The sequence below is a fragment of the Lynx rufus genome, unplaced genomic scaffold, assembly GCF_022079265.1.
Source record: "Lynx rufus isolate CCGP_SWC_20201006 ecotype Redwood Valley unplaced genomic scaffold, mLynRuf1.p SCAF_5, whole genome shotgun sequence".
In the NCBI taxonomy this organism is placed as follows: Eukaryota; Metazoa; Chordata; class Mammalia; order Carnivora; family Felidae; genus Lynx; species Lynx rufus.
In genome coordinates, this window is record NW_025814867.1 from 158,395,155 (window position 1) to 158,417,007 (window position 21,853).

Sequence of the window (21,853 nt, forward strand, 5' to 3'; positions counted from 1 at the left end):
CTCTGAAAGCCCAGCAGGCGATGTCCCCGGGCCCCGTCCTGGCCAGGCCCCGGCCAGTCACCATAGCAGCCCGCCCCGCTGCCCTGCGGCCTGTCCTTCTTCCCGGGCGTGAGGGCCCAGTGAGCACGATTCACTGGCATTCTCCAGAGCAGTCTCCCCTCTGGCCAGTGGGTGGTGGTCTCTCTGGAATCTCCCTTCCAAAATTAAAGACACGTGCCTCGGGGAAAGCAAGAGTGGATTTGGAAGCCTCAAGCACGTGGGAGAGGCTGGGGTGAGGCACCGCCTCCCGTGGTCGGCCTGTGACCGTCTCCAGGCCCCCTGGCGTCCAGGTCCAGGTCTTTCCACGAGAGCCTCGGGGCACCTGCCCTGGCCTGGCCCTGCTTTGCCTGTGACGAAGATGAGGGCTGTGAAGACCTCTGCGGGGCAGGAGCCCAGCCGGCGCCCCGGCCCCCCTCCCCGAAGGGCCCCTCGCGGGGCTGTGGCGGGGGCTCAGGGAGCCACAGCGTCAGGCTCTAGCCCCACCGTGAGGGCTGCTGCTTGCTGGTGCACGAGGCGGGCATCCGCGCCCCGCGTACTCCCACGCCAGAGCCTCTCGCCCATGGTGGAACCTCGGAGCGACGCCTTGACTGTTTTCTGAATCTTTATTCCAGAAAGGAGAGACAGTGAAAAAGATGCGTGAAGAGGTGAGCTGGCTGACGCTCGGCGGCGGCCCATCTGCGGGCGGGGGGGAGGAGCGAGGCCAGCAGTCCTGTCCTGCGGGAGCCCCGGCCAGGCCACCCCTGGCGGGTCAGAGGCCCCTTCCCTCCGCCGTGTGTGCCCCCGCGTCAGGGCTTCTGTGTCCAGGGGCGGCAGGGGGCACGGTGGCCGACCCCGCTCTGAAGGATGGCCCCGGACAGCCTCCCCGCTTAGTGTGGAGGTTTGCACATGGCTGTCAGAAGGCCTGGAAGCCCCAGCCAGGTTCCACCCGTGGCTCTAACCCCGTCCGGGCTGTGCTCACCTCCTTCCAGAGCGGCGCGAGGATCAACATCTCTGAGGGAAACTGCCCGGAAAGAATTGTGACCATCACAGGCCCCACCGACGCCATCTTCAAGGCCTTTGCCATGATCGCCTACAAGTTTGAGGAGGTGAGATGTGTCCCCAGAGACCCCGCGGCGGGGGGCAAGGCACAACCCTTCGCCCCGTCACCTCCTCGCCGCCCGGGCGCTCCCGTGGCCGCAGGCCACCTGGTGACAGGCCAGCCGTCACGCTCCGTGTCCGTGAGCCCGGCCCTGAGCGAGAGCCCCAGCCGTGCCCCGCGGCTGCTGCCCTGGCGTGTGCGCTTGGCCACGGGGGGACCCGTGGACTCTCCCGTGGACGCGTATAAACACGCATACACTTGCGTGTCTGTGGCACGTCTATGCGCCCTGTCAGTGAGTTCGATCAAGGTTTTCATGTGTTTCCAATATTGTTCAACTTGCCAAAAGTTATTCAGAGATGCATTCGGTATTTTTATTCAGAAGGTGGTCAAGCCAGGGAGTTAAGTTTTTCTGTCCAAAATGCGCCTCCCTGCCTGTCCAAGGCCCTTGGTGCCCTGCCCAGCCTTGAGGACAAAGCAGGGCCTGAGTCCGGGTGTCACCTGGATCTGCGTCGCGCCCTGTCCACGGCAGCACCACGGCAGCCACGACCTGCGTGTCTGCGAGTGATTGGCACGTGTGGGTCCCCTTCTGCAGACCCAGCTGTCCTCTCCTTGCTTGTCCTCCTGAGCCTGACTGGCCTTCAAGCCTCTGCAGTCCACCAGTCCGTCCACTGTGTCCTTCCTCTGGACGCTCAGCCGTTTGCCACGGTGTGTGTGCCAGGTGCCTCCATCTGGGGACACTTGAGTCCCCACACTTGTCCTCTCGCTGCCCCCGCCGCCCCTGTGCCCCTGGGGGCAGGAACCCTGCCCCGCCAGCCTCTGGAGCATATTCAGGTGCTTTCCCGCCGAGCCTGGCCTTTGCACTCACTGGCGTGTATGCGGCATGCTGTGTAGGCCCACACGTGTCTTTCTCCCTCCCCAGGATATCATTAACTCTATGAGCAACAGCCCTGCCACCAGCAAGCCCCCGGTGACGCTGAGGCTGGTGGTCCCCGCCAGCCAGTGTGGGTCCCTGATCGGCAAAGGCGGCTCCAAGATCAAGGAGATCAGGGAGGTAACAGAACCTTCTCCGGCTGCTGGTGCCCGCTGCTGGGAGGGTAGAGCCCGCCCCCCCTCCCCTGGAGGCCCAGCACTGCGAACCCTGCCAGCATGGAGCTTACGGTAGGGGAGGGCCGTCCAAAGAGCAGAGGGTGGGACGTGGGACCCCCTAGAACGTGCACAAAGGTGTCGCTCAGAGGCGCTGGGCGCCTGTGAGGGGGCCTGTGCACCCCAACCGGGGACAGGCAGGGCCCTCCTGCCACCCGGTCATACGGCTCTAGGCCACAGAGGCCGTGGTCTCTGCCCCCAGGCAGGTGCGTCCAGGGACTGGCCGGCCTGAGCTGTCCCAGCAGGGAGGGAGCCGGTGTGAGGGGTGGACTTTATGCTCACACGTTGCCGTGTTCAGAGAAAGCCTAACTCCTTCCGTCTCCCTTAAGGAGGGTGGCCACCCTGTCGTGATTCCGTCAAGGAGACACAGCTGAAGAGTTTAGGCTTTCCTAGTGTCCGTCATTCTCTGTGACCTGAAACTCCGAAGGGGAGATAAAATTCCATGTATTTGCAAAAAGGGACTCCATTTCTGTCTCCGTCTCTACAAATGCCACTTGCAGGTTAAAATGCCTCTTGTCCAGCGTCGCTGTCCCTGTGCCAGGCCACGCTGGGCAGTGGTGGGCTGAAGGCGACCGGCCCCGCCCCATGGGCGCCCAGGGAATGGGCAGAGGGCTGGGGTGCCAGGCGGGCACGAAGGGGCACCGTTGGGGGGGGCGTCCGTGCACCGCACCCTCAGCACGCCCTCTCGAGCTCCCAGGAGCGCTGCCCTGGCTCAGGCCGTGTCCCCTCCAATGTCTCATTTCTGCAGTCCACAGGTGCCCAGGTCCAGGTGGCCGGGGACATGCTGCCCAACTCCACGGAGCGGGCAGTGACCATCTCGGGGACCCCCGACGCCATCATCCAGTGTGTCAAGCAGATCTGTGTGGTCATGCTGGAGGTACAGTCTGGGCATCCAGGGACCACCGCCAGCCTGCCCCGCGAGCCACACCGGCTGTGGCTTCTTCGTGTCGGCTGCGGCACGTGGCTGGGGCCGTGCGGGGGCCGGGGGTCGGGAGCGTGACCGGAGCGAGAGCCGTGCCGGGGGTGCGGGCGCCGGGGGAGGGACAGCTGCCGGCCGCCCGCCGCCCGCCCCCTTTGGCACGTCCCTCCTCGTGGCTGGGGAGCCGGGGAAAGGGACGTGTGAGGAGACGCTTGCATCACCGGTCGTCGGTCTGTGGCGTGAGGGGCATCCAGTACAAGGGCGGCCGTAAGCACGGCCCACGGACGAGGGGGAGGCCCGCGCTCACCACACCCGCAGGCGTCAGGGTCCCACCAAGGCACAGAGGAGGAAAAGCACGCTGAAACGCCCAGTTGTAAGAGACAGGAAGTAAACAAAATGGTTAAAACCAAAGGAGAAGCAAAGAAGACAGCTGAGCGAGACAAAAGCCTCTCGACATTTGGGGGAGAAACCCCTGAGATTTCAATGTCAGCCTCTGCCCCAAATGCAGCAGGGCTCCCTGAGGCCGCCAGCAGTTGCTGGTCTCGAAGCCGAAGTGAAGCGTGTCTGCGTCACGCGACAGCCCCCGACAGGCGTTGCGGGCTCGAGGGCCATGAGGGAGGGCGAACACCAGGCGCCCACAGCGGTGGACTCCCAGCCTCTGTGCCCTCGCCCCTCTTGTCCTCGGCTCGGCGTTCGGATCCACCCCCAAGTCTCTGAAAAATTTGCATGGTTTCTATTTTCCTGAAGTACAATATTTTGTGAAGTCGAAAATATTTTTCTAAATATCGGTGTCCTGACGGTCCCCAGCCACTGGCCATGGTGACAGTCGGTGCCGTTCTGGGTTCCCTTCCATCCCCTGCTGCTGGGACAGACGGAGCGGGCCGGGTGCTGCCTGCACCGGCGGATGCCCGAGGCGGCGAGGAAGCACGCGCGTCTTGAGCTGCGGTGGCCCGTCAGAGTGCTGAGTCCGTCAGGGCGCTGAGTCCGTCAGAGTGCTGAGTCCCGAGTGCTGAGCCACACGAACGGCTCCGGGAGGGACATGGCCTCCCACGTTCAATAACAAGGATTGGACTAAAACTCTCGGCCTCCTCAGGACTCCTCCCAGGTGGCATGGCCCACACCGTGTTCACGGTCAGGTGCGGCCCCGCAGAAGCAGGCTAGACCCCTTTGGCTGCGGGTGCTGGCACCCCAGGGCTGTGGTTAGAACCGCCCGGTCTTCCCGCGGGCGGGGAGGCCGACGCGAGACTCGACCAGGAAGCGCACGTGGCAAGCGTGACCCGCAAATGGGCTGAGGTGGGGCCTCGCCCTTACCGGCCCGGAGCTCTCAGGCGTCGGGGGAACCGCCGTGCTTACGGAAGTTGGGCCCATTTTTAAGTGAAAATGAGCTGGACGAACAGAGCAAAGGTTAGCGGACTTTCAGACTCTGCTCGGGCGGCCCCGCACCCTTCAAGTGGCCACTGAGAGGCCTGCCCTCTGGTGCGGGTGAGTCAGCGGGGCCCCGTGGAAAGCACAGGGGTCGCCGCAAAGCCCACCCGTCAGCGCCTGCCGCACCCCGGGGGAGCCCCGGGGGCTGTGCTCAGAAGCCCTGTGTCCTATCCGAGGACATCGGCACGCACGGGAACCACAGCTCACAGTGTTGGGATGGCGGGCGCTGCCGTCGGTGGGGTGCCCAGCTCAGGGACAGGGCACGGCCAGACAGGTCTCTGCTGGCACCGTGAGAACGCCACTCCCTCGAGCTCCATTTAATCACGGTTCTGCCGCGATGAAGCGAGTCTTACCTGAGGCTGCAGTGAATCCCAGCTGCACAGAGACGTTTCTGGAGGCGTTCGGTCATACCTGCAGAAACACTGAAGACTGGCCGACCCCAGGAGCCCATCATCACCCCAGACATGAGTCAGCTCGCAGGCCCCACAGCAGCCCTTCCTGCTTTATTTACAGCGAGGCTGCAGTGTTCCCGAGGTCACACAGCTCGGCCAAGGCCATACAGATTTCCCAAGGTCATACAGAGTGGCCAAGGGTACAGAGCATCATGTCAAGGTCAAACCTTGGGCTCAAGGTCACACAGTGTGCCCACGGTCACACAGCATGGCTTGGACTACAGAGTTGAAGCTGTCATCCCCTCTACTAAGCCTGTGCCCACATGACTTTGTGTCTCAGGTCGGGGCACTGTGAGGTCACACCCGGTAGCCCAGGGTGTGGGCTGGGCCTGAGTGGTCCCTGGTCTCGAGAACTCCCAGCAGGGACACTGCCCTGGCCCCCACCCTCTGCCTCTGGCAAGCGGTGTTGCTGACCTGAGCTGGGCCCTGTGGCCTCTGCTCCCAGGGAAGACGGCCACCTGGCCAGACCAGGGAGGACCTTGGTTGCCTCTCACCAAGGAGTTGGGTTGAATTTATCAGAATCTGGCAGACTTCTGGTACTTGAGAATGTCATCCACCCCAAGGTAAAAAGCCTGTACTTTTGGACACAGAATAATCAAAGGAAATTCTAGCAAAGCTCATCAAGACTGTAACATACTTCATTTGGACTCTAAGTTTTTTTTTTAAAAAAGTTGCTCCCTTTTGTTAATAGTGAAATTGGATGTTTCTGACTGTCCCGTGATGATGCCTACTGAGCATCATGACCCTGGCCAAGCAAAGCCTTTGGGGCTCTGAGCAGGACCCCCCCATGGCGGAGCTGCCCACAAAGGCCAGCTTCATCCTGAGCATGAGAGAGAGGGACAGATTTTCCCAGAGGACAACACCCAGGCTGACACAAGTGGCCCGCAGGCAGCCACCTGGCCATCTGTGCAGGCTGTGGGGGCCCCCAGTGCAGACTGGGGCTTGGTTTCCATTCTTACTTGTCAGGGAGTAGCATCCCACACCGCCATGGAGCCCACCACACCCTGCGGGCGGACGGCTGGGGTGTATTTAGGGCAGTAGTTATGTGGAAGAGGGGGCCCTCCGGAGGGTCCCCATCAGGCAGCCCTCCCGCCGCGGGGTATCCCCTACCCTCTGGCACTGCCGGGGAGGGCGGGCGGTGCAGCGGGGTGGGCTCGGGAAGGAGGCCTCCCCGTGATCAGATCCTGACGCGAAGCTGCTCTAATGCTCTCTCTCCCTCTCCTGTCCCTTTTCCTAGTCCCCACCGAAAGGTGCCACCATTCCCTACCGCCCAAAGCCCGCCTCCACCCCTGTCATTTTTGCAGGTGGTCAGGTAAGAGCCGACCCGCTCGCGGCCTCCACTGCCAACCTCAGCCTTTTACTGCAGCCCCCGCCGCTGCCCGTTAGTGCACTCAGGTTTTCTCCCTTCTCACGTGCACGTCTCCCACCCCACCCACGCTGGGCGCAGAGCTCTCCCGGCCTGCCGCCGGGCACGGGGCGAGCTGGGCAGTGTGGGGCAGACAGAAAAGGCCAAGGCAGACGACCCGCAGAGCCTGGACCCCGGAAGCGTCTTCTCCCTGGCCCGGCACAGAAGGACCCTGGTCCTGCCTAGGCAACATTGGCCCAAATCTACTTCGTCGAGTGTCTAAGGGGCTTAGCAGAAGGGCCAGAAGCGTTACAGTGACCCTGTGGCTCGAGGTTGAGACAACTGGAGCTGTGGGAACAGGGTCCCGTCTCCCCCGAAATGCACATCCCCAACCCCCCACAGAGGAGTCTCTAGGAGCACGCAGGGGAAGGGAAAGGTGACTTCCGGGTCACAGCGATGGCCCTCGCACTCCGCCCTGCCCCGCACCGGCCAGGCCGGGACACCTGCTCTGCACACCTGTGGCTGGGGCAGGAGCCGCCGACCTCCTTCCTCCCCCTTCGGCAAGGGGCCCGGGAGGCCAGCAGCTCATCAGCAGGGCCCAGAGAGAGCTGAGGAGAGGGGCTGTGCCCACCTCCTGCCATCGGGTACCTGTGCCACCCACCTCGGGGTCACGACAATAGGTAGAGGACCTTGGGAGGTGCCCGGCCAGGGTGCCTGGAGGAGCTCTGCGTCCAGTTGGCGGTGACGTGTGTCTTTGTTCAAGGGAGAGTGAAGACTGAGCATTCCCAGAGGCAACCCAGGTCAGGGGAGAATGGCCATGACTTTGTCGTTAACAAAGGGGCAAATGAAAATTTTCTCCACATTTTAAAGGAATCTTATCAGATCCTCCAGATTGACTCCCAACGTTAGGTGTTTCCAAGAGCAGCATGTGGGCTGCTTCCCACCGGGAGGGACCCAGTGGCTCCCACAGGGCTGTGTGGTTCAGGGAAGGCCACTGTCCACTGTGCCTGGCTTCTGCACGCGGCCACTGCGGGCCCATCTCCCAGCTACCACAGCCCTCAAGTCACCCAGTGGCCCTGCCCTTTGTCTGGACCCTTCACGTCCCTGCACCCTCCCACTGCAGCCCCGGGACCTGGGCACGCCCCCATTTTACAGGTCAGAAAGCAAGGCCAGAGGTAGTCCCGGGGGCACACAGACACAGGGGGCCTTGTTCAGAATACGATGTCCTTTCCCCTGAAGTCCTAGTAAGCTAGCAGGTTAGATACATGTGTGGCCTTGACCCTGACATGTGAACAGACCCACGATGCCACCATGTGGTAAAGTGCGGTCTGTCTTCAAAAGGGAAGCACAGTAACACCCACGAGAGCCGCGAAAGCCGTGTGGGCCAAGGCCAGCGTAGCCCCAGCCAAGGAAGGCCGTCCCGGTCATCTCCTCTCAGGGCAGCGAGGTCACCAGCATCGTGGGCGCTTGTCCCGAGGCTGTCCCCAGGCTACAGGCACCTGTGCCCCCCGAGACAGGTCTGGCCAGTGGCTCTTCGTGGTTGTGTGGAGACCGATGAGGCACAGCACAAACAGAAATGGGGTGTGAATGAGATTTAGCAGCAAGGGGGCCCTTCAGAACCCAGACCCCACCTGCCGCAGGACCTAGGCCTGACTCCCCTCTGGAGACACCCCTCACTGTGGATCTCCCACCTGCACTGGCTCTCACCGAGCACTGGTACCCGAGGGCCAGCAGGTACCCCACCAGAGAGCGCCAGCCTGCATTTCAAAAAATGCTTTTAATGTTTCTGTATTTTTGAGAGAGAGCAAGCGGGGGAGGGCCAGAGAGAGAGGGAGAAGGAAACAGAGGATCTGACTTCGGCTCCGTGCTGACAGCAGGGACCCCAACGCAGGGCTCAAGCTCACAAACTGTGAGATCACGACCTGAGCCGAAGTCAGACACTTAACTGACGGAGCCACCGGGCGCCCCAACCCAGCCAGCCCAGTGTTTCAAGCAGGTCGCAGATGACGAAGGTTTCGTCCGGAGAACCTTTGTCTGTCTTCCCAGCTGTACCTTCCCTCTATCCATGGTAAACTGCTCCCATAGTTCAAATAAAACCGAGAACGCGACCACCTAAGTGAGTAAAAACGTGTGGGATAAAGAACTGCCCTGTCCGGAGGTGTGTGCAGTTCCACTGGGGCGACCGGGGCCGTAGGACGGTGTGCGTCCCAGGCCTGTGACGCGTGGTGACGCGCTGGAGCGTGTGCCCGCTGGCACCTCCATGAAACCTAAAGACAAGCCACGGAGCTTGTGCACAGAAGTCCAGAGGGGGAAGGGCGGCCCCACTGCCTTCCCCTCGGACACTCTCAGCGTCTGATAAGATTCCTTTACTTCCCCGTGGGACGCCTGGATGGCCCCCGCCTCCAGTGGGCCCCGCCCGGTGCCTGGTGGCCTTTACCTCCCCGCTTGGGTTGTTTATGAGGAAAACCGTCAGACGCCACCCGCGGTGCAAAGTCCACAGAAGGGACGCTTGGACTGGCCTGTGGTCTCCCTCTCGGTGCACGTGTGCAGACACAGGTGGGCATCGCGTGCCCGCTTGGGATGTGGCACGGGGACCCCACGTGGCCAGGTGCCGGAAGGCACGTCCCTCCCCACCTGTGCCGCCCATGCCCGGGGCCTCCACCGCGGCTGCCCAGAGCTGGTGTGGCACGTCCCACATCACAGCACATGGGGCCTGACAGCAAGTCTTTGGTCTTTGCTCTCCCTTGACACCTTGTGGATCGTTTGTTTTTGGCCGTGAGTTTCTGGGAGCGTCTCGGCCGGTGGACTGTTGCGGTGGGTGGGGGCGGGCAGGGGGGAGAGGCGCCAGGCCCACGCCCGCTGTGGCCACCCTGAGTCACCGTCTTGAAGGTGAAGCCTCAGGGACCACGCTGGCCCCGGAGAACAACTGCTCGGCCCGCTGAGGCTGCAGGTCAAGACCATCCATCTTGTGACTGATTCGGGCACGTTTCTTACCTAATCTGCTTTTGCAAAATTGGTTTTGAGTCACCTTTTAAAGGTCCTTTGGTTTGGTTTTCTTGGGACAAGTACTTTGCAAAAGTGTTCACTCTGAAAGCTGATGAAAATTGCCAAAGGCTAATAATGAATCCGTAACGGTCAGATCACTTGCGGGGGGTTTCTATTAAGAACCCCCTCCGGGGGAGTGGGGAGCCTTCCCAGCGGCGCCCCTTCCCGCCCTCCCTGCCGGCCCCGCCAGTCTGCACTCCTGCGGCTCTCCAGGAGGTGGGGCGCGGCTCGCCTGGCCCACGTGTCCCGCTGTCGCGCCGGTGAGGCTTGGCCCCGCGACACCCCCAGTCTGCACCTCCCGGCGCCCTGAGGGACTCGCCTTTCGTCCTAAGCTGTCGGCGGAAGGGGGGATGCGCTCTGTGAGGGCACGCTCTCTCCAGAGGGCCTCGGGCCCGTTCCCACGAAGCCCCACCCCTGAGAAAGCCCGTGTCCCCCGGGGAGGGCCGCCGGCGGGGGCACAAGCGTGGCCGCCGCTTCGCGAGCTGACCGTGTCTCTCTCTTTCTAGGCCTACACGATCCAGGGACAGTACGCCATCCCCCACCCAGATGTGAGTCTCCACTCTGCCTCCCTGGCCTTCTCTTCTCATTACCGTTACCCACCTGCATGCTGCTGTACTTGCTACTAATATTAATATTACGCAATAATATTAATACCGTTCTCTCAATGTTCCCGACCTCTGTCGTATCCATATGACCTTGAATAACCTTTAACCTCTTAGCACTAATTCTACTTGTGTGGAGGACTTGGCCTGATGTCAAATTGTTCTGATTGTTGCTGCGCTCTGGGGCTTTCCTCTGCACACAGGGCCTTGGGCGGTGGCCGCAAGGCTGCTCTGCCGTGGCACCTGCCCCATCGGGTGCCCTGCAGCCACCTGAGAAGTTAGGTGACGTGCTATCAGACAGGTGCTCCAAGAGGTGCTGGGAAGGATGTTTGAACGTCCGGTAAAGCCACGCTGTCCCCTGTGGGGCCCGAGTTGAAACAGCAGCCCCTACACCCTGAGTGCAAAAGCCAACAGACGTGGCCTTGGTTTTCTTTCTAGGGCTGAAGCCCCTTGCTCCGCCATCGGGGCCTGCTCAGACGTCCCTGCGTGTGTTCCAGTCTGAGTGTGGTATCCGAGTGGAGAACGGGGCCATCCAAAGATGCACTGTCAGTGGCCCAGGGGCTGAGGGGCCGGTGTGCAGCAGGAACAGGGCAGCAGCTGTGACCCAAGGTCGTCTCTCCACAGGGATCCGGACGCTCGGGCAAGGAGGTCCTCGCTAGTTGATCCGGAAGGGAGGGTTGGGGCAGGAAGGCGGGGGTCGGGCCAGGGCAAGACGGTGGAGGGGCGCTCGGCCTCCGTGCCGCTTTCTGCAGCAGCAGCCAACCTGGAGCTGGTTTCGAGAAGCCGTTTTCTTCTCTGAACCGTGTCGAGACCTGCCGAGCTTCGCGGCCTCTCCAAGAAAGCGCTTTCTGCACGTTCTCTGGGACCCGGGACTCACGTGGGAGGCGCTGCCGGGTCGCTGGGTGCTCGAGTCTTCTGCCAACCCCTACACGGTCCAGCTGGGCGCGCAGGACGTGGTCAGTGAGATGTGCAGGCGGGTCACTTCCGTGCCCCGCCTGCCCGCTGGAGCCCACAGACCCCTCAGGGCCCTGGCCACCTCCATCTCCCCTTTGAGGATACGTGTCAAAGCCTGGCCTCCGCTAGTGACCTCCACACCCCGTTCCGTGTTATCGGGGATGCTCTTCATTCTCCTGTGAGTCGCTTAGCGATCCCAGGAGTGGGGGAGGTGGTGAAGGTGTGAACCTACTCAGCCTTCTCGAAAGAACCACCGGCAGCTTTAAAAGTTAAACGTCTTTTACCCCAAGGAGGTCGCCAGCAGTGCCCACGAAAATGACAGAGCGCTGGAGGTCGGTCCGTAGGAGCTCCCGCGGCAGGCAGGGGCAGGCCCCGTGGCTCAGAGGCCTTTCCGGTTCCAGGCGGGTGACGCCCTGTCCCTCATCGTCTCAGCCGACCGCCGACTGTGACAGGGGGTGCAGATGTTAGAGCCTGGGAGAAGGGGCGGCCCGTCCCCAGCGCAGGAGTGCGCACGGAGCCTAGGCACACGACGGGGTGGGCTCCACCGCTCCTCTCAGAGGGCCCCGAGTGGGGTGGTGGCAAATCAGAACAGAGGCCAAGTGGGTCACAGGCCTAATTCCTCGGGTGGCACGATCTTCGTTTAACGGGGGGCCGCTGGTCTTGCTCCTCTAGAAGTGCGGGTGCGTGTGCAAGAGCAGACTGGGAAACCCGGCTCGTGGGCTTTTCTCAAACTCAGGAGCTCGGGAAACACAGTGCTCTAGCCCCTCACGAAGGGCGGTTGACCCCAGAGAACAGCTCTGAGGCCTGAGATTTCCTGCAGCCCTAGGCATGGCCTCTGAGCTCACGGAGAAGAGTCTCTGGCCTCAGGTTCCCACGTTCGTGGGCGCACACCTGTCTCAGGCTGAGGAACTTCCGTTTGGCTGATTGATTTTTGTATCAACTCGTCGTTACGTCCCTCCATGTGATTTTCTCACTATCTCTTGAAAGCAGGTAGTTTCGCAGGCATTTTTGTCAGATTGTTTAAGCTGACTTATAACTCAGGGTTGCATAATTGCTTCATTGCCTTTGGTACGTCTCATGAGCTGGCGCTCTGTGCGGGACCCTCCCCTGTGTAGACCGGACAGGGTGGGGGACGCACGGCTGCCAGGACTCTGTAGCGAGAGCTCTGAGAAGTGCGCTTTGCGCGCTGGTGACACTGAACGCCAGACGATCGTGTTGATGCTCCATCCGAAACAAAAATAAACCAGCCGCCTGGGGACACGGGTGATGGTGGCCAGGAAAGGGAACTTTTAACTACGCTTAGTATTCAGTAGGGACTTTAAAGGCCTCGTTTCTTAGAACCCAAACACAATAGTGGTAGGAAATCCTACTTTATTTTAAAATATAACTGAGTGCACAGGTTGAATGTTTGAGCCACGGTGGCTGACACACACACATTTTAACAGCCTGGCAACTTATCTGAATCAGGCCCAGACTGTAAGGAAACCTGTTTCTTAGAGCTGAGTGTTTCTTCATCTAGAACTAAACTGTACGTACTTCTTACGTGCCCTGCTTCGCCCTCCCTGGAGAATCGCCAGGACCCGCCTTGCCAGTTTTGCGGTGGCACCTGCCACTCGCTTGTTTTGCCCGGATCCCCCCGGATTCGCCCAGGAGAGGCACCGGGGCACCGGGTATGGGAGGCTGTCCCCGGCCCCAGGCTCACCTCCACGGAGCCTCCGCGGGTCACGCGGCTTCAGACGTGGGGGGTGGGGGCAGCAGGGACTCAGACGTGGGAGCCACCCAGTCCTCCCGCCCACCCGGTAACCCGCGTCTCTCCACTTCCGCGGTGTGATCAGCTAGTGGCAGGCCGACCCCGCGTGTGACTCCTCTCTGCTGGGCTTCAGACTTTCTGAGTGACTCCCTCGTTCAAGGGGCCAAAGGCAAGCAGAAAGTAAGCCAGGCGTTCCAAGTGACAACAAAGGGCTCGCCGCCTCTGCCTGCTCGCCTGCACCTGGCTCCGACTGCAGGGCGGCCCTCAGGACTGCCACCCAGTCGCAAGCACGAGGAAGTGGTCGTTTGGAAAGCTCGTCGCCAGAATAAAGAGCCATGGCTTCCGGCAGCGGCGCCCAGTAACCGGGGGTCACAGGAAGCGTGTTCTTTAGGAGACAGTGACACGGAGCCATAACAGAGGGAGGAGGCAGCAGCGGGAGGGTGCACGTCAGGTCCTGCTGCCCACTCACAATTTGTTGTGGGTGCGGGGACTCCCCCGGTGACCGCCGTGTGGTGGCACCTCGTACTGGACACAGTGGAGACTGGCCAGCACTCCGACGCCAGCCAGCTTCTGGGCCTCACGTCCGTCCTACTCCTCCCAGGACCCTGCAGCTCAGGCTGGTGGGGAGGTGCCCGCGCCCCACCCACTGCCAGGGCACCTCCCATCCCTGCCCCCAGGCCGGCTTGCCGGAGATCTCCTCTGCCTCCCTGCCCCCTCAGAGGCCGAATCTGCATTTCCATCACACAGGGTGATGACGATTCTATGAGATGAGCACTGAGAATTTGTCAGAATTAACAAAAGAAACCAGTCCTCACGTTCAGGAATCCCAACAAATCCCAAACAACGTAAATAAAAAGAAATCCATCTCGGATCCGTCAGAGTAAAATTGCATGACATCAAGACCAAAAGTAAATCTCCAAAGTAGTCAGAACAGGAATGTCACAGAGAGCGAGAGAGGAAGGAGGGGACGTCTCGTCAGCAACTCTGGAGGCCAGAAGGTGGTGGTGTGATAAGAAAAAGTAATTGTCAACCCGAGTTTCTATCTTAAGAGGATCTTCCAAGGACCTAAATCCAAGCATTTTCAGACAAATAGCTGTGACCAACAGGCTTGTGACGGATGCCTTCCGGAGAAGGACAGAGATTGTGGAGGCGAGGCCAGAGATGTAGGAAACGGGCTTGTTTCATTAACATAAGCACGGGCCAATGAAATACCAATGATTTTAAACTACACAAAAATGTATACATTTGGGCAAAGGAAAGCAAAAATTGTCTGTAAAGTCAACATCAAAGTTGTCTAATTTGTGGGATTAACAAAACAGAACAAGTAGACAAAAACAGACCTTCGATTCAGATGGACCCCGGGGGAATGAGAACTTTCTGTAGCTTACCGTGTCATCCCAGAAGAGGCAAAGAGTTTAGACTTTAAACGTATGTATTAAAATGTGAAAGTGACCACTGACAGAAAAGAGTTTAATTTTGTAACTTCTGTAAAGGTATAGAGGGAGAATGCATGGCAGAAATTAACCAGTACAAAAGGAGAAAAGGATGAAAAACAGGAGAAAGAAGCCTGAGAAGATCAGGGCAATTACAAGTGCAAAATAAAACGGCAGAAATTAGTCTATACGTACGTGTAATTGTGATCAAAGTAAAAGTGTTCCAGTTAAAAAATAAGGTTCTCGGACTTAAAAAGCAAAACAGAACAAAAAAACAAACAAATAGACAAGCTAACAGAACAGGGAAAAAAAACAAAACCATAGCGTTTTCTTCCCCTGGAGACGCACCTAAAGAATAAGGACCCAGAAATATTGAAAGAAGAGAAAAAGCTATTCTAAGAAAATACTGACTGAAAGAAACCTTGTATGTCAACATTAATGTCAGGGGCAGGGGGGGCGGGAGTCAAGGCAAATGCTATATTTAGTCACTTAGACGTTGATAAAGAAGTCAACTTTAGTTGATCTTTAGTCACTTACATGTTCACCAGAAGATATAAATTCATAATTTGTACACACCTTAACCATATCTTCAAATACATGTAAAGAAAAAATTAACAAACCATAAAGGGAATTTGACAGACATTGTAGGTAGAGCCTTCACCTAACTCTCTTTCAATAAAGAATACAGAAGGTATTGATGGTGCAGTCGGTGAGCCTGGTGAGACATAGATTGAACTCTATACAATCCTAAACAGCCATGGAAGTCATGGAAACTTAGTAAGACTTGATCACATATTATGCCATTAAAAAAAAAAACCCCACCCTCTATAAAAAATTGGAATCCTGTAGGCTCTATTCTCTTACCACAAAGCAATTAAGTTGAAATCAATAATTAAAAGATGACCTTTGAAAAAAAAACCTTGTATTTACTGAAAGTTAAAGAAGACCAAAAGGCCAAAATAAATGGAGAAGCATACCAAGTTCACGGGTAGGAACGTGAAGTATCTTTAAATGTCAATTCTCGGGGCACCTGGGTGGCTCAGTCAGTTGAGTGTCTGACTCTTGATCTCAGCTCAGGTCTTGATCTCGGGGTCGGGAGTTCAAGACCCTCACTGCAGCTTCATGCTGGGCATGAGGCCTACTTTAAAAAAAATTATTTTAAATAAAAGAAAATGTCAATTCTTCCCAAATCGAGGTACAAATGCAGTACAATTCCCATCAGAATCCTGACAGGGACTTAAGATGCTGTTTTAAAATTTGTGTTCAAGAGCAAAGACCAAGAAACATCAAGATATTAATGAAGAGGCTGTATGCTAGGGAGAGCAGTCCCGGAAGATACGGAGACTTGCTGTAAGGCCGAATGACTGGAGACAGAGTGGTTTGGGCACAGGGACAGACACTGGACCAGCAGGCTATATCAGGACAGTGGGTCATCCACATGGGAAAAATAATTTAAACACTACTTATGTGTCAAGAACGTCAACACAAGAGAGGAAAATAGCACCTTTAGAAGAAAATATAGGAGAATGCCTTTCTTTTTCAGGTCAGGAAAAGCGGTCTTAAGCAAAACATAAAGCAAACCATGAAGAAAATATTAATGAGTTTCACTACATTAAAATTTCAAAATTCTGTTTCCCTAAAGACACCAAAGGGGAGTGGGGGAAATGACCTTTTCAGCAGAACAGCTGAAAGAGGATTAGTATCTGAAATACAAAAGGAGTTTTTGTGAATCAGCAAATATCAACCCAGTAGAAAAATGAGCAAAAGACGCACAATTTCACGGGAGGAAACGTGACCACCGCCTAGGCCCCCATGGCGGGCTGTTCCGAGAAGTGACGTAGCTGCATGGTGCATTCGACTCGAGATAACTCACTGAGTTGTGGTCTCATGGATACGTAGGATTTCAGCCTTTGTCTGCATTTAGTATTTGTCTGTTTCTCTGTCCCAACCAGTATCCATTGGAAAAGGCAAGGGACAGAGAGCTGTCCATTTCACGACACCCTGGCCCCCCCCTCCCTTTCCTTCTCCCCTCTTCCCTCCCAGCCCCGTGGAGGCCCTTGTGAATACTGAAAGTGATTATTTTTTGATGGCAGAAACACTTCAAAAAGCAGGAATCCCCCTAGCCCTTTTCCTGCTCTTGCCTTAGAAAGTGTAGAAATTGTATTCCGAGGAGATGAAGTGCTTGACTGATTAAAGGCAGAGCCAAGACCAGAGGGAGGCCAGCTGGCATCTGCCATCCGTCCACCTCTCTGCCCACCCGCTCCCTGTACCAGTGTTTATCCAGGCACTGCCGTGTGCCCCCAGGACATCACTTTACATTCACGTGCGTGGGTGGAGGGGACTCATCTGTTGGTGTGGCCATTTCTCCATAAAAAGCAGCCCGTGCATGGCAGCCAGAGACATTAGGGCTGGGACATCTGAAGCCCCTGGGGGCGGCCGTTCTCCGGCATCGGCGTGGCTGGCCTCGGGGAGTATTCATCTGGTCGTGCCCAGGCTGTGCCCAGAACACGGGCGGCCGGGCTCTGGAGCACACCCGCCTGGTGCACCCCATCTGCCTCCCTGCCGGGGGGGGGGGCGTGGAGAGACCAGAGGAGCAGCCAGGGTGACGGAGCTGTGGACGGGCGGGTAGGGAAGCCACAGGTCGTTGGGGATGGCACTTCCCCCATCCTGCACATCGGGACCCGCCGAGCCCACTCCGCAGAGCTGGGCGGTGCTGGGGCTAACCCAGGCTGGTTCCGCCTCCAGGGCCCCGCTCTCCACTGCCGTCCTGACCGGCACACAGCTGTGTGCTCTCGGGGGCTCGGGACAGATAGGAGAGGGCCCTGCTGTGGGCGGAGCACAGAGCAGCCCGGCCAGGGCTCCCCAAGCCCAGCAGGTGCCAGCAGACCTCGTCGCACCAGGGCCGCCCCTGGGCCAAGGGCTGAAGCCCCCAGGGGTCCGGTCACACGGCAGGCCGCTCTCCTAGGTGAGCACCGCGTCTGCATCGAAATCCGAGCGGTGGTCAGAGCGCGCTGTGCGCCGTGTCCCCACGTGCACGACCTGTGCTCCAGCTTCCCGCTTGCCGTCTCCAGAAGTGGTTTCCTCCTCCATCCTGGGAACTCGTAGTTAACTGCCTGGTGGAGAAACCTTAGCCCTGTTTCCAACTCCCCCTTGAGGTGGGTTCACACCCCTGTCGGGTGTCCTCGGTGGCCCATGCTTGCTGCGCACAGGGCCCGCGGCCCCGCGGCTCCCGGTCCCATCGGCTAGAGGCAGATTCATGGGACCGGTCTGCGGTCCGGCCCCTGGGCGGCGCCTCAGCCACGGACGGACGGTGTCACCCCCTCCTCAGCCTGCAGGGACTTGCTGTCTTTCTTACTCGTCCCTGAAAGAGGAGGCTTCGCTAGGCTGCTTGCAGCGTGTTCTGCAGGCACCTTCCCCGCAGGGTCATCCTGCCTGTGCCTCAGGCACAGCCGGTGCAGGCCATGCATCACCTCTCGTCCCTTGTGACTCCGGCGGTGTCCCGTGACGGTATTTCCGGGGTGTGTTCTTCCAACACCCTCCTCGGGGGGCTTCGGTGCAGAGCTGCTCAGGTCACGTCAGGCTCAGCGATGTCAGGGCTTGGGCAGGGGGGCGGGGCAGCGGGGGCGGGGTCAGCCCCCAGTCCCAGGGACAACGTTGACCTGCACCACCTCGCCAGGGACTCTTAGAGCTGAATCTGAGCCCAGGTCACCACATCCCCTGACCTATTTCTCAGGACCCCTGGGCATGATACCTGCACCCAGAGCGGCCCCACTGAGTGAGGTGTGGCCAGTGCTCCCTGGGCGGGCCCACCCCGAGCGCCACAGGTCAGGGAGCACCCCAGAAGACAGGCAGAAAGCTGCATTTCGAGGCACTCCCCCTTTCCAGGAAGGGAAGGAGAACAGAAACTCTAATGGCAAGGTCACAGGAGCCGGCCGGGAAAGATGGGCCGGGTGTGGCCACCTCCACTGCAGGAGCATGCCTCACATCCCGGGGGCTCACACGGCGAGGGGTCCACCTGAAAGGGACGACCAGGAGGCCACGGGTCGGTCACGGCTGGGCCCCCAGCTGTAGCTGGGGTCCACGCGGTACGTCATCCTGTGGGGGCTGGAAGAGCCTGGACCACACGGCCCCGCGCACGGCGAGCCCCCGTGCCCGCCACTGCGGCCACGGGGCACGGCAGACAGGGCAGGGGCTCTCCAGGGCGGGCCGTCAGGGACACCGTGACCCTCCCCACAGTGGGAAGGGGCCCGTGGTGTTTGTCTTAGCTGCCGGCGACCCGCTCCTCTATCACCGCGAGGCCCGTCTGTGAAGGCTCTTGAGTGTCTCGGGTGTTTGCGCCTCGGGCACCATTGCTGCCTCCCCGACACACTTGTGTGGCACTGGGGACGCCGGCTCCTCCCCGAGGGCCCCCTCCTGCTGGCCTCCGGGGGCTCCGGGAAGGGCCCGTCCTCGCCTCCAGAACGGAGTCCAGGGCCGGCCCGAAGCGGGGCCGGGACACGTTTGCGTGGGCCCTGCTGTCCAGGGGAGGCTGGGAGCTGAGCGTGTTGCCCAGAGTGTGCGGTGCAGGCCCTGAGCCTGAGCAGGCCCAAGGACATCCTGCTGGACGTCTGGCGCTTGGCTGTGGGCTGGGGGTCGCCGCCCGCCAGGCCTGTGTGAGCTGCCAGGGAGTCGAGGAGAGGAAAGGAATCGGGTGCGCCGCCCAGAGGCCCATTGGTTTTCCCAGGCCAAGTCCTTGAGTTCTGCGTCTGCCATGTGTCCGCATGGCCCCTCTCTATCTATTTGTACAACGTTCTGTTACTGCCTTTTTAATTTGGTGTGACTTGTGCTCGATGACAATAATCTTCTTAGCTCTCGTGTCCCTCCTACCCCAGCAGTTGACCAAGCTCCACCAGCTGGCCATGCAGCAAACCCCCTTTCCTCCCCTCGGACAGACCAACCCCGCTTTCCCCGGTACGTACCCAGCTGCCCTTTCTGACCTCCTCTCTTCTCACCTGGGGACTCTCTTTCTGAACGGTCTTATTCAGGGCGGTGAGCAGAGCAGGTACAGTTGTAGTTGTGGATGCCAAGGGCGCAGTGTAGACACGTAGCAGTGTGCACGTTGCAGAGGGCCGGGCGGGGAGGTCTGCGTGTGTCTCCTGTGGTAGGGTAGTCACCTCACGGCTGGCCTTCTTGGGAAGAGATGTCCCGTCTGCCCCCTCGGGTCCATGCTGCTCTCCGCTGCACACAGGCGTCCTGGAGGTCCCTCCTGCTGGGCGCACCACCCACTTGGCCAGCCCTGAAGTCTGTTCTCCAGGAGCAAGAGCTCAGACGAGCAGACGGATGCCCTTCTGCAGGAGGCCGGTGCACATCCCAGGAGTGACACCTGCCCGGGACGGCACCCGGCCCTGCCCCGGGGAAAACTGAGATGAGCCAGCCCCCGGCCCGGGGCGCGGTCACCATCGGCACCCTACTTGGCACAGGGGCGGGGGTGGGCCTTAGCCCGCACTGTCTGGCCAGCTGGGCGCGCGTTCCTCCCGGATGACGGCAGGGCATCGCCTCAGTGGCCGAGTGGGTGACAACACACGGACATGCTGGTCTGCCGTGCATGCGCCAGTCAGATTTTGAGCTTCCCTAGTTGAAGTGACCTTGCTTATCTCCTTGAGGGCAAAACATTAAATCTGTTTCTTCTTTGCTCTCCAGGAGAAAAGCTGCCTTTACACTCCTCCGAAGAAGCTCAAAATCTGATGGGCCAGTCGTCAGGTAAAACAAAAGCACACTAAACGGAGAGAGAGCAGGCCCAGAAGGCCGTGCGTCCGCCCCTGCTCGGGCTCCGGGTCACTGACCTGGCGGGAGGAGGGGCGAGGAGGCCCGATCGCGTCTGCCACGGGGACTGCGAGCGCCTCAGCGAGGGGCCAGTGCCGTCAGGGGACAGAGCCCGAGCGGCCGGCGCCAGGCCTGCACGTGCAGTTCACAGCTTCCGTGTCCGCCAAGTGGGTCAGTCCCGAGTCTCTGATGGCCACTGAAGGCCCCACACGTGGTGGGCCACCGTCTGCGTTGCCACACATTCTCTGGGTGGCACGGCGCGTGGGGGCCTGCCGGAAAGAATTTACCATGACGTGTGCTTTCCGGGGACGCGTTTTGTAGGAGACACGGCCCGCCGTCAGGGAGCAGAGGCCCCCGGGCCCGATCTGTCTGCACCCGTTGTGGCTGAGTGAAGATGCGCCTAGGCTGTGGCAGGGCAGACACGGGTCTGCGGGTCCCAGTACCCAGGGCGGGTGGGGAGCGAAGCCACTTGAGAGCTTGCGGCGGGCGGAGCGGTCTCCCCGTGAGGCGCCACCCGCTCCCCCCGTCCCGCTCAGGGTCGGGGCAGAAGAGCAAGTGTCCAGCTGAAAGGGAATGCAGGAGGGCAGCGCTCCCGGCGCGAGCCTGCTGTCACCCCGTCCGTGTGTTCTGGGCCCCAGAGCCTAGCTGTGCGCCTGGGGCTCTGGGGGCATCTCCGGGCGAGACGCCGGCTCTGATGATCAGAGCGCCCCACGTGGGTTCCATCGCGGTGCAGCCTTTAACTCAGTTCATGCAGAATTTAGCGAATGGGAATTAGAGACAAACTTTTACAGGATGTAGATACCGACCCTCACTGAGTTGCACATCTAGGTGGTAACGCACGTGTGCCTGCGAGCCCTCTGCCGTTTATATGGGATTTCGTACCGCTGCCCGGCGACTGCCTTCCGGAGACAGCTGGGACTCAAGGGCCTGGCTCGCCCGGGACCCACGGCCCCCATCCCGTCGGCCACCCACCTCCCCTGTCACGGCTCCCCCAGCACCGCCTCCGGGCCCCAAGGACACGGGGCACATGTGCACACGACCTCCTTAAGGGGTCCCTGTGATGACCTCCCACCCGAGGCCCCGTGGGACCCACAGGGAGAGCGTGCACACACACGTGTCCCACCATGGCAGCCGGTGGAGTAGGATGTGTGGTGACAAGGGGCGACGTCACCGCTGCTCCCAAAGCCAGCTCGGGCTCGCGTGGCGAAGTTTGACTCATACAAGCACGTGGAATGTCAGCATATCGTGAGAGAGGATCCCTGCTGGGGCACGGGGTGCTGAGGCACAAGAGCAGATGTGTCTCCAAATCACCAGCTTAATTTCAGTACCTTCTTAAAGAGAAGTCTAATACTTTCCTCCCCCGGATCAAAATATACCAAGGTGAACCGATGGGACTCTTGTCGTTACGTCCGACCCAGATGAGGCTGTTTAGGAGTTCCTGTAAGGATGCAGACAGGACTGAGGAAATCTCTTAAATGACGTTTTGGGTGTCACTATTTATGGAATGTGTATAGACGCTTGAACAACCAAGTGATTGTACTGGAAGCGCCTTTGTGAAAAGAACGCGATAAAGAACAGAAACTTGATTTGGCAAAAGGAGACGACAATTTGGGATGAATTAGTTCATTCAGGACATGCCAACTGACCGCCCCCCCCTTCCCCGCCCAGGCAAGACGGGCCCCGGTAGGGTCTCTCATGGCAGAGACTGAGGACCGCGGTGCATCTGGTGTTGGGGACACGAGTGCCATAGGAGATGCAGGAAGAGGGGAGGAGGCCGTGGTGGGGGCAGGACCCCGCCAGCTGGTCTGGGACGGTCTTGAAGGCATCTGACCCGTGTGTCCTTAGGACCCTCTGGGCCCGTGGAGA

General features: G+C 59.5%; 1 protein-coding gene across 1 annotated transcript in view; it reads left to right on the forward strand.

Annotated features, from left to right (window-relative positions):
• PCBP3 (poly(rC) binding protein 3) overlaps positions 1-21,853 on the forward strand; it is a 68,211-nt gene that overhangs the window by 38,120 nt on the left and 8,238 nt on the right. The window contains exons 4-11 of the mRNA XM_047099256.1: positions 651-683; positions 1,008-1,124; positions 2,037-2,168; positions 3,009-3,137; positions 6,294-6,368; positions 9,953-9,994; positions 19,057-19,135; positions 19,865-19,924. Coding sequence (XP_046955212.1) covers positions 651-683; positions 1,008-1,124; positions 2,037-2,168; positions 3,009-3,137; positions 6,294-6,368; positions 9,953-9,994; positions 19,057-19,135; positions 19,865-19,924 — 667 coding nt within the window. The remainder of the gene's footprint in view (positions 1-650; positions 684-1,007; positions 1,125-2,036; positions 2,169-3,008; positions 3,138-6,293; positions 6,369-9,952; positions 9,995-19,056; positions 19,136-19,864; positions 19,925-21,853) is intronic.